At 47.3% G+C, this 12,564-nt stretch overlaps 1 protein-coding gene across 1 annotated transcript in view; it reads left to right on the forward strand.

Moving 5' to 3' along the window:
- The first annotated feature begins 12,030 nt into the window (after positions 1-12,030).
- The window catches only part of MAGI2 (membrane associated guanylate kinase, WW and PDZ domain containing 2), a 747,493-nt gene continuing 746,959 nt past the window's right edge, over positions 12,031-12,564 (forward strand). The window contains exon 1 of the mRNA XM_066633432.1: positions 12,031-12,331. Within this exon, the coding sequence (XP_066489529.1) occupies positions 12,031-12,331 (301 nt within the window). The remainder of the gene's footprint in view (positions 12,332-12,564) is intronic.

Below are 12,564 nucleotides of genomic sequence, written 5' to 3' on the forward strand. Positions count from 1 at the left end.
TAGGAATAGGGCCTTTTTGTGGTGCTAACCTTGTGAAATATCTTCCCTACAGAGGCCAAGTTGACACCCCACCCTTCACTCCTTCAGGAGATGCATAAAAACCTGGCTTTTCCATTTGGCTTTGAGAGGCAGCGGTGATGGTGATGACATTGAGTGGTGTTACTCAGGTGTGGATTTCAGTTTTGTTTTAATTTGTTTAGTGTTTTTGCCTTGATAGGTTTTGCCTGTTTGTTTATTCCATTCCTCTCACCATAAAGTACCTTGAGTTGCCTTAGTTACCAGAAAGTCATTAAAATAAATAACTGACAACGCAATCCTAACCTGCGCTGGAATGGGGAGGCCGGTTGGCTTGCCCCATATCCAGAGCGGGGTTGGGACTGCCTGTGGCTCAGCCCTGGGTAAGGGAAAATCCTCCCAAACAAATGAAATTTCTCTGAAAAGTTTGAGGGCACAGTATGAAAAGCGCATTGACTACAAAGCACATTGACTACAGTTGTGGACCTGTCATTATGTTCTATGGGACAAATGCCCTGGGCGTGAGCCTCTAGGACCCCGCAGAAGCCTCTCTGAGGAAACTGAAGAAACTTTAGGAAGCTTCCCCAAAATAGCCCTGGGTCGCATGAGGCTCTGTGAGCCTCAGGTAATTAGGAGGGGTGGATTTTTGTGTGTGGGAAGGTGATGACAGCCTGAGGGGGGCGCCATTGTGGACCTTTCCCTCCGGGGCGCGGGGCTGGGGAGGTCCACCACTGATTATTACAAATTAATTTGATTCTAAAAACTAGGGAGCAATGCATGACTGTCGACTCTTTTTTTAAAAGGGTGAGAAATATTGATCCTCCAATTGTATCACTTTCTGATAAGGCACCAGGATAGTGTTACTATGGGCTCATTTTGCTGACAGAGATTGCTAGCAGGGGGAAAAAAAAGCTATTGTTGAGCCAATTGTACCATTTGAAAATAGTAACTTACTCAACTGTGTTCACAGAATACCGTTCTGTGTACAAAGTCCAGACTGTACAATAGTGCAATTGAATCCTCTTGAATGCTTGCTTACTTAATATATTTTTCATCATCCAAAATGGGCACATCACATGACCTGAGAGCCTGTGGATGCAAAAATCACACAATGCATAATCTGACACCAGGACAAATGGTACCAATCAGCTGAGCTTGCAAGAGCAGTCACTGAAGATTTTGGCCTAGTGGGGTGATAAAAACACATTGATTGTTGTATCAGAACAACAAAAGCAGAGTTTCAAAATAAAAGTTTGCATTTCGTTATCTTTCCAATATACGGTAACCTAACAGGTTGATTTCATCTCATTGTTTCTGAAAGTGAAAGACAGGAGACACCAGCAAGAGGTGGGGGTTAACAGTTATGCCCACAAAGCCACAAAGGTTACAATCCTAGCCACACTTTCCTGGAAGGAAGCCCTATTGACTATAATGTGACTTACTTCTGAGTAGACAAGCATAGGATTGGACTTAAAGTGTCCAGGATCATTGTGCACACTGGGACTGCTGAAAAGCAGGAGTGGGTTACCATGAGTCCATTTAACTCAGGATGGAGATGATGTCATGAAGGGGGACACTCATGCATAGGCATTAACTGGAACACGAATGAAGGTAGAATGCTCCTAACATCAGGGTGCTTCTTTTTCTTATAAAACAGCACCAGAGGGCTCAGTTATGATCAGGGTAACCATCCATAGGGGAGAGATAAGTTAACTCGTTCACTTTGCACCATTTTCCCATCAAAAATATCTCCTGAAGCAGGGGCATTAAGAGCAGATCTTTTCAGAAATCGTTAGAGCTGAATACAAAGGGTATGAACAGGAGGATGCATTCCTTAACTTGGCAACATTCAGGTGTGAGACTTGGCAACATTCAGGTGTGTAAAGTGATTGCTGCACACTGCCTGGACGTGATGGTCAGATGCACCGGATCCATCCTATGGGCTGGAGTTTAGAGGCTCCTGATCTACAGAAAAGCTTCCAGCTGCAATTTCCTGTACCTCTTTACAAGAATGTGGCTGCAAACCTATGCTCACTTCTCTGAGACTAAGCCCCAATAAAGACAATGGCCCTTACTTCTGAGTAGATAAGCATAGTACTGTGTTCTAAACCAGTGGAGGAAAGGGAAACTACCAGGAAGGTTGACTGGTGGAACCAGTCATTTTGAGGGATTTGAATATTGCTTATAATAAGATGTGAATTTCTGAACCGAGGGAGCTCATATTCAGTCCTCTCCAGTGCCCAAATCCATACCCACCTAGATTCTTCCCCACCCCCTCTCCAGTTCAAGGATCTCAGGTAGTCAATTTCAACTGGGTTCCAGAGGTCTTTGGGAAAGACCACTGCTCGAAAACTTGGAGAGTTGCCCACAGTCAGAGTAGACAACATTAGATTTGATGGTCCATTGGTGGACCATTTGATGGTCCATTGGTCCAACTCTTTTTAGGTTGTTTCATATGTTCATATACTTTTTTAAAAAAAGCACTGTAGACTCTCTCCTTTATTAGTCCTGGCTGCCTGTTCTTATCAAGAGACACATTTACAACTACATTCAACATCAAGGTCAATTTCTCCTGATGTGTTTTTATAACCTGGCAAGTGGCCAGGCCACAGGTGGCTGCATGGACCCTTTTAAGCAACCTGTCCCCGTCTGCAGATAAAACCACCTGGAATAGAGCCAAACAATTTGACAAGAGTACTAGAGCTACCTCCGCCTGAAATTCTCCGTCAAGTGGTAGCATCCCTGTCAAGCCAGATGTGAGCTAATTTATTTACAAAGTGCTCAGCAAAGTGGGCACAAAAAATTACCTTCGAGGAACTCTGTTGGCAAGTACAGCAAAGCTCCAATAGCGCAGCATCTAATTGAACAGTACTCCCAGTAGTCCAGCATCAAAACGGATGTCAAACTGCCATAAGAGCAAAGTAGCCCATTTTGTCATCTGCTTTCTCTTTTTAAACTGTGGTCTTCTATCATTGTTGTGAGGGAAAACAAATAAAAACTGCAATGTACTTTGCAAGTTAAACACACCATATTAATCATTAAAAAAAGAAAGAAAAATGAAAAAAGAAAAGGTTCAGGCAACCAGAGCTTGGGGATCATTCTAATCTGCTTTGGCTACCCAAGCTAAATTGAGGGATCAGAGCCCAGCATAGGTTTCTGCCTCCTCCAAGGGGGCCAACTCTACCTCCAACACCGATGCAGCCATGCAAATGGAGCATGTGCTGCATCCTGGGGTGGTGGTGGGCAGTCACGGAGGCCTCCTCAAGGCTAGGGATAGTTTGTTCCCTTACCTCAGGGCTGCACTGTGGCTACATCTGCGCTGAAAAATTATATAGGATTGAACCCCAAGTCCCTCTTGCTCTTGCTCTGTCTGTGTTGCAAGGGGCAAGTAGAGACTCCCATGCTGGCCATTAAGGGCCACCCCTCTTCCCCAAATTGCACAACAAACTCCTTCTAGTCCCCTCACTGCTTCCTGTCCTCTCACTTCTGCCACTCTATAGCACCTCCTAATAGTCCAATGTATATGATAATCCGGTATCACCTAGGTCCCAAAAGTGCCAGATTATCAGAAGGCTACTGTATATGAAAGCCTGTTCACACCACAGTCAGACTGAATTTAAATAAGGATTGCTACTTATGGCCAGATTTGTAATCAAGCATGAATCACGCCAAATTGACAGGATTTTTCGAAAGAAAAAAAAAGTTCTAGAAATAGGCTAAATGTTTTGTGTTTTTTTAAAAAATCTAAAATAAAAAAAATACAAACTTGGAAACTATTTTTTTTTAATTCTTAGGAAGCAAAGAGAAGAATTTTTGAACTTGAGAAACGTGCATAAATTGTATTATGTTTTATTTGTGATGCAGTTTTTCTTTTCTTGTTAAAAATCCAACTGCACATACCACAATCTGCCCCCAAAGACATATACTGTACATATCCTGAGCATGAAAGCCAACACAGAGCTGCTCAGACTTGTGCCAGAGATTTCTCTAGTGCAGATCCAAGTAGGCCCATAGAGGCTGTTGGGGCATTACCTGGGGCAAGGGGACAAATGTCCCCTTACCTCAAGGAGACCTCCAGTTGCCTCTTTTCCCACTCTGGATACAGCTGAGTTTGCACTGGCCCCGCTGCACCTGCAGTAGAGGAATTTGGTGAGGATTGGGCTGTTTAATATCCATTTATTCCCTGGACCTAAAGTTCATCAGAGGAGGCTAGAGATCTTGGAAGATGATTGAAGAATAGATTCAGGAAGGGGCTTTTTAACTTTTTCCTCTCCAGCAGTTTTTCCTTGAACAGTACTGCTCAAGTTGATTTTTTTTTCCCCAGTGAAGGGAGACTTTTTCAGTAGAAAAACCAGAGGGGAAATAACTTAAGTGATATGGTGGAGGCCTCCCCACCTCCTCCCAGACCTGATATGCTCTCCTCCCCACCTTCCCACACCCTATCACACCCCCTCCACACCCTGTTCCACCTTTCCCCCATTCACCTTTCTCCTGTCCTCCTGCTGAGCTGTGGAGGTCCCTACTTGCTGGCGGGCACTGACCTCCAGCTGGTGGCAGGAGGCTAGCATAGGCCTCTCCATTGGCAGGGTAAGCCTCCATACTGGCACAATGAGCCTTACAGCATGTTAGCAATACTGGACGTGCTGATCCCACCAGTGGAGGCCAGCATAGGATTGGGCTATAAGCTAAAGGTTGCAATCTTACACCCACTTTCCTGGGAGTAAGCCCCACTGAGCACAATGGGACCTACTTTTGACTTACATAAGGTTGTGCTGTAAATCAATGTTCTTCAACCCATGGATCACAACCCCCCTCCCCGGGGTTGTGGTTGAGCTTCTGCCCTCTAGGCTGCCTAAATGATGAGGCCAATGATGAGGCCATTTAGATAAGTCACTGCCCCACCTCCACTGATTCCTGTATGCCATCTTCAATTGATTCCAAGCACAGAGGAAGCATTGCTGGGTCTAGAGTCACTACCCCCTGTGACTCAACTTGAAAAAGTCATAATGGTGGCACTTTCCAAGTCTCCAAGTCTCTTTCTTTTAGAGTCCTTTCACAACTCCAAAGGACTCGAGTTGACTCGCCCCCTTTAAAAAGCCCACCTTGGATAAAACGGGGCGGCTGCTGGGCTGTATGTATGTGTGTGTTGAGATCTCTTTGAACACTCCCCTGATGTCCCTGCCCATCTGTAAACAAAGCAGGAGGGGGTGGGAGGGACTGTGAGAGAGCCGGGAGAGAAGCAGCAAGAGGGAGGAAGGTCACGCGCAGAAGCTAGTAAGTTTACCAGGACAACCCAATCCTTGGCAGCTCTGCACACAAGTAGTTCCACTTCAGCCAGTCATTCAGTGAGGGTCCTCCTCCCCACCAGCCATGGTGGAAAGTGTGATTGCTATGAACTGCCTCCTCCCTTCCCTGCCTCCTCCCCTGGGCTTCTGCAGTCAATCCTATGGCAAGAACCCCTTTGGCTCCTCCTTCAGCCCTCTCTCAGCCAAAAAAATACGAAACCATCCATCCTGCATTCAATGATCATCCCTTCCTTCCTTCCTATCAGAGAGCCTGCTCCTGCCTCTACCCCCTTCCCCTTGGATACAAATGCAAACATTAACCCTTCCCTGCCTTGTATATGGAACCTCCCTGCTGCTCACCTGGTTGGAATGATGGTTCCACAAAGTTTTTCACATTGTGAAAACAGTAAGCAAGGACACCCAGACACAGGCAGACTCAAGTCAGCACATGTGAGGATGAATGCCAAGTCAGGGGAGCCCTGATTCGTGTGTTTTTCTGAGTCTTCCATGCACACAACTCATGAGTCAACAAGTTAGCGAAAAACATGCATTTTTGCAACTCCAGTTCAAGTCATCCAGTCAAGACCCCAACCCTGGCATTCCAGCTAACTATTTTCTTCTGCAAACCTGGCAAGGGTGCTTATAAAGTTGTTTTATTTCTCTTTCAAAAACTTTTTGTGACCCACCAAAAATTATCTAGCGATCCTCTGGTGGGTCCTGACCCACAGTTTGGGAAACACTGCTTTAGTGTTTAATGATAGTGACATTATCACAGAAATAATAGCACTTAAATAGCAGGATGGGTTTTGCACTGCCTCGCTGCCATTCAAGAATTTTCACAACAGAAAACCTCCATCTGAACTATGTACTTAAGCACACATACCTCTGTGTTGAATTGTGGTCATGAGGATCATACTGCTTTTTCTTGTTCTGTGAAATTGCTATTTCTCAATGAGCCCTCCCAGCTTTATAGTTGTACATCCATCACTCCACTGACAATGGAATCAAAAGACTATAATTATCTCAAGTACCATATCTGCTACAAATTAAAATCATATGCAGGTTCATATTGTTACCGATAGGTTTTTAAATGGAAACATTTTAAACAACAGTCTTAAAGTGGGAGTATGTATTATTTAAGACAAGGAATAGAGCATAATACTTAGATCAATAGCAGTCTGATTTTAACAAGTACTGGAAACCTCAAATAATCCTAATGAGCTACGTTTTAAGGTCAGATGGAGGGTTAGGTTTCAAGAAATAAAAGTAAGGCATCCTCTTCTAGTTATTAAAGCAATTCATAAAACTGTAAATGTGCCATTTTCCCCAGTGAGAGCCTTCTCCATAGCTTAGGTGAAGAGACAGAGATGAGATCTCAAAAGGCTGTAGGTTGTACTGTGGATAAACTGAATAGACTGTTTAATATAATTAACTGATTTCTAATATCAATACGCAGTGGACATGGTGCTTTGCAGAGGAGGCTCATTTTGATAACTTAGAGAGAGAGAGAGAGAGAAATATATTATAGGTACTCTGAGAAGGAGTCACATGCATTATGGCAGAAAAACATAAGAACTATTGAATGGGGCGGAATACATTTGGGTGGTTGACTCTGAGGAACTGCTGGAGCAAACATCATGGGCAGAAAGTGGGGGAGGGGGCTTTAATGAAGAATGATTAGGAGTGGACCTCAACAGGTGGGAAACCCTGGCCTCTGAGCTTGGAGGCAGGCTGTGCAGCATGGCCTTTCCCAGTTTGAAGAGACACTTGGCCGACATACTGAGGCAAAGAGGCAAAGAAGGAAGGCCCATAGCCAGGGAGACAGACCAGGGACAGACTGCACTTGCTCCCGGTGTGGAAGGGATTGTCACTGCCAAATCGGCCTTTTCAGCCACACTAGACGCTGTTCCAGAACCACCATTCAGAGCGCGATACCAGAGTCTTTCGAGACTGAAGGTTGCCAACAGATTACACCAATAAATAAGGTGGCCAGGTTTTTTAAAGAGACAATTGTTCTCTCATTTCAGGCTGTCTAAATCCTAGTGATTAGAAGGGGCACCAAGGGCAGATGGCCATGTGGAAAGACTACCAAGTTATCATACTTCGATGCTTTCCCACCAGCATTCACAGCAGATATGGACAAAAGTAGGCATGATGGCAGTAGCCTCTGGTATTCAAATGCAAGTTGCACCCAACAGCTGGGCAGCTTCAAGTAGAAAAACGGTGAGTGAGAAGAGAGCTGAACCTTTCTGCCACCTATTACTCTTCCCTCTCACGTTTTCCCTCAGTTGGGCATTGAGAATAGAAGTAACCCAGTCAGCAGAAAAATTACATAGCCCTGTGAAACAGAGGGTCAAAATTTTTTATTTTTTTTTAAGAACGGTGGTTTTATATGAATGTGGGGTGCTGATTCCAAAAATGATATCTGTTTTGTCTTGACCTATGCTATCACGTCTCATTTCGGAGATACAGCATAGCCTTATTAGTGAATGGTTCAAGCAGCTTGCTTGTGAGGAAGCTATGGAGTAGGCTAATGAGGCTATGCCGTATTTCTGAAACTAGACAGGATAGGGCAAAACTGGTGCCATTTTTGGAATCAGCACCCCAAATATACCCAGAAAGGAGTCTAACTTTTAAGACAGCAACATTTGTGTTGGCCTGTGTGGAGAGAGGTTGCAGTGGAGAAAAATTAAGCTCCATTTTGTCACCTGCTACTTACTTAATAAAAATACACCCCCCCCCCCCAACACACAACACTGCTTTCTTGCTAGACAACATTTGAGGATACAGGCTTGCTGTCATCACTTCCAATGTCATTCCAATAAAGGAATTGATTCCAAAACTGGACATGAGTACTTTCAACAACTGCATTGTAAACACAGCTTCTTGTCATTCCATGCTACGATGTGATACATGGTGTCCTGTGGACTTTCTCCCTTTCTAAAAACCATTGTTGATTAGTACTAATGCAAAGAAAACAGGAAGACCAAGTGCTTTGTACAGTCTCATCGGAAATCTTATAAATGCTACTTCCCAAAGTTCCATCCTGCTTGTTACACTACAGCAGCGGTTCCCAAACTTCTACAAGGGAACACCTTAAGTGTGTGCAGGGGAGGGGCTATCGCAGCTAAGCTGTTCCCAAGATTGTGCTGCTGCTGGGGATGGAAAATATTTTTTTACTTACCAGCAGCCAGCATTGAAGTCCTGGTGGGTCAGGGAGGTCCAGGGAGCCCTCCGCAGGGCTCCCCGCACCTTACCCCGTGACTCTGGTGCTGGCTGCCAGTAAGTAAAAAAAATCCCTCCTGTCCTGGCAGCAGCATTATCCTGTGTAGGACAGGGAAAAGTGCTTCCCTGGCAGGTGGGACGCAACACACCAGTTTGGGAACGACTTCTCTATAGTGTAATAAAAAAACTGAACCCTGGATGGGGCAGGACAGATGAAAGATTTGGCTATGCAGACAGAAGCAGGCTTGATTCTTAAGGACACAGGAAGTTAGGGGCAGGTAACAAGATTAGCCCCTCCCCTTACAATTGTGCCCCTAAATACAACCTTTTACTTTCTCCTGTCAGAAGGGAATGTCTGCCATTGAATTCTATACAAAGTTGATGCACATGCAAGAAAGACAGAAATGCCATTTTCAAATGAATGTGCATCAGCTTTTAAACTGATTAATGGCTGTGTAGGAAAATTGATTTACAATTGCATTTCAAGCTTGCTGCAATTTTTGTGTCACTTGTGAACAGAAGTGTTCTGTCGGAAGGGCATATCAGTCCTCCACTACTCACCATGTTTTCCACAGAGCTATACAATTTTAGATGGGGTTTTTTTAACACTTTAATCTCTCCTGCCATGTATGGAAGAGTCTTTTTGGTCACTATTAATAGGCATGATGTTTTCAAAGTTAGAACACTGTGCCTCCACATTTTTACCTCCCTAACAATGGATTCCACTGTAATGACAAGAGCTAATGTAGCACAGTGGTTAAGGGAATGAGTCCCTTCGGGGAGAAAGGCGGGGTAGAAATAAAGTTATTATTATTATTATTATTATTATTATTATTATTATTATTATGAACTATTAATCAGGATTTATGTGGTATGAATCCTGCATCTGCCATGAACTCACCAGGTGGCCTTAGGCAATCTATGCGCTTTCAGTTCTTTTTCTTCCATGTCTGCAATCATATAGGTCAGTGGTTCCCAAACATTTTACCACCACAGTTCACTTCTGGTCTCCCTTCTGGTCCAAAAAGGGCTCCACCCCCACTCTGCTTGCCATCTCCTGCCCTCCACTGTTGCCCACCTGGGGAAAGACCATTCCCACAAATTCTTACCTTGTATTTTCTGCAGAAGTTCTCTTATGTCAGCATCCAAAAACTCACCCCAGGGGGCCCAACTGCCTCAAGGAGAGGAATACAGGGTGCATACAAGCTTTGGACCTCCACAACATTCAAGTGCACTCCAGGGCAACATGGGATTTTGATACTTCAGGATAGGAACAACATGGGAGGAAAAGGAAATTGCAGGAATGCGTTAAGCTGCTAAGCACACTGGGAAGTGTATTTGTAAAAACTAAATACTCCTCTGGGTTTGTGACCCACCAGAAATTGGCTTGCGACCTACAGTTTCGGAACCACTTATATAGCTAGAAACCTACTCAGTTGTTTGTATCTTCTCTTTTGTCCTTTCATGTCCCCAATTCCCACACACTTTAAAGAATTTTCTTGTTTGTGATATTTAAAAGACCATGTATGGCACCAGCATTGGAGCACATAGAAATATTTTAATTAAAAACAGTAAATGACACTAGCTCTTTTAAGATGACATAACAAGATTCAATGAATGCTCCATGGGAAAGAGATTGTAGTGGCAGGCCTTGCTTCCAACATGCACACTATCAGTTCATTGCTTGAACAGATCCTGTCAAGCTAACCCTTGCATTCAAGCTAACCCTTTTCAGATGTTACATGTGTAGAATGAGTGTCCGCCATGGGTGATAGTGGGGTGTCTGTTCAGACACTTATAGGGAGGAAGACTAGTGCAGTGATACCACATCCTATGTGCATTCATTTTGCATGCATATAATGTGTGAAAGGGGCTACTGTCTCCTCTGTACATATGGTTGTGATTGATGCAAGTATTCTTGCCAACTCCATCTCTGTGGAGGCCCCCATCTGACAGTGCTACCATAGAGATGAAATTGCCAAAGACTGTTTGGCCTTGCCTTATATACAGGGCAGCTTCTTTCTGAGGCTAAGGAGAGAAAGGGGTGGCCTGGGTAGGTAATATGAAGGGGGTATAGGACATGGCTCTATGGAATTGCATTGGAATCTAGAAGTAGGACATTAGGCATCAGCCTTCAGGGAAGTGTGGGAGGGCAAGTGGTGATGTTTAAACTTTTGGCAAAGGGACCATAGCAGCTCTGAGAAAGAAGACCCCTGCTTGAAGAGTCGCTGCCAGTTCATGTTGGAAAATGCTCAGCTAGAGGGACTAATGGGTCCAGTGGCATAGCTAGAGGGGTGCAAAGCACCAAGTTTTGCAGGGAGCCACACTGCAGCATACAAGCGTCCCCTCTCCCCTTCAGAGCCATTCCAGGTGGTTTTGCTCTCCCCACCTGGAATGGCTCTGAAGGGCAGAGAGGATGCTTGCACGCTGCGGTGTGGCTCCCTGCAAAACTTAGTGCTTTGCACCCCCTCTAGCTACGCCACTGAATGGGTCATATGTTCAAAAGGGCAGAAGCACAATGCCTGCTAACCAAAGGGAAGCCTGATTCCCTCATGACCCAGAGTTGACCCGTCCAGGACAGTCCCCTGGCCCGCTGCTGCCTCCAAAGGCCACCGCTTCAGCCCTGCCCCGCTCCGCTGCGCCCCCTCTCGACTCGGAGGCCCCCCCCCCACTGTTGCCTGGCTGTGCGCCTCGCGCCGCTGGGCAGCTGCAGCGTCAGCGGAGGCTCGCCCTGGTCCTTCCCTCCCCGGAGCGCGCGCGCGCGCCTTTGCGCAGCAGGAGCGCAAGGCTGGCGCGCAGCGGGGAAAGGCTCCTGAGGGGGGAGACCAGGCAGAAGGGAGGGGGGGTGGAGGGAGAGAGAGAGGAGGGCAGGTGGGTGACGTCCCTCCCCCAAGCGCGGCTGGCCCCAGACAGCCTGTGGGGGGCAGGCAGGCAGGCTGAGGAGAGCCGGCTGGGGCTGGAGGCGTCGTCGGCGCCTGGCTCAGCGGGTCCTTCTGCTTCCCTCCTTCCCCACCCACCGCTGGCTGCTCTCCGCCTTCTCTCTTCCCTGCTGCTGCTGCCTTGCCAGGCAAGCCCAGCCAGCCAGCCAGCCTCCCTCTCGGTCTTCACTACCGGGTCAGCTCGGAGTGTGTGAGCCAGACAGACATCTCCCCACCTCGCTCCCGCCTCCTACTCCAGCATAGGCGGCGCTCCCTCCCCCCTCCATCCACTTACTGTACAACTAGTACACGCCACACACACACACAGAGACGCAGCCAGCATCCTTGCTGCTGCTGCTGCTGCTGCTGCATTGGCCATGGCCAGCAGCTCCCACCGCACACGCAGCTAGAGAGCTGGCGAGGGGAAAGAGGCGCCCGCCCGCCTGCCTCCCCTCCCTCACCCTTCCATTCTCCTGGCTCTCCACCCAGCCGGCCACCCCCACTCTCCCCCCGCCCCTCCCCCTCCACGCCGCCTCGGAAACTCCAAGGACACCCCAGGCGAGCGCCAGAGCCCCCTTCCCAGGGCCATGTCCAAGGGCTTGAAGAAGAAGAGCCACTGGACGAGCCGGGTGCATGAATGTGTCATCGTGAGGAACCAGGAGGGCCAGCTGGGCTTCGAGCTCAAGGGGGGAGCCGAGAACGGGCAGTTCCCCTACCTGGGGGAGGTCAAGCCCGGCAAGGTGGTCTACGAGAGCGGCGGCAAGTTGGTGCCTGAGGAGCTGCTGCTGGAGGTGAACGAGACCCCCGTGGCCGGGCTCACCATCAGGGATGTGCTGGCCGTGATCAAGCACTGCAAGGACCCCATCCGGCTCAAGTGTGTCAAGCAAGGTAAGGGCGGGGGGGGGCTGGGGGCGCCTCGGGGTCCGGGCTGCGCCTGGAGGCAGCCGCGGAAGTTTCAGGCCACTTTGCTTCTCCTCCTCCCCGCCCTTGCTGGCTGCAGCAGCGAAGCATCCTTGCGCCTGCCTGGAGATGGGGATGTGGTTGCACGGGCGAATTTCATGTGCGTCAGTGAGGGCGCTGGAAGTGCCTGGCCGGCTGCGCCAAAGCTGGGGCGGAGGAGC

The sequence above is a fragment of the Tiliqua scincoides genome, chromosome 7 (genome assembly GCF_035046505.1).
Source record: "Tiliqua scincoides isolate rTilSci1 chromosome 7, rTilSci1.hap2, whole genome shotgun sequence".
Lineage (NCBI taxonomy): Eukaryota > Metazoa > Chordata > Lepidosauria > Squamata > Scincidae > Tiliqua > Tiliqua scincoides.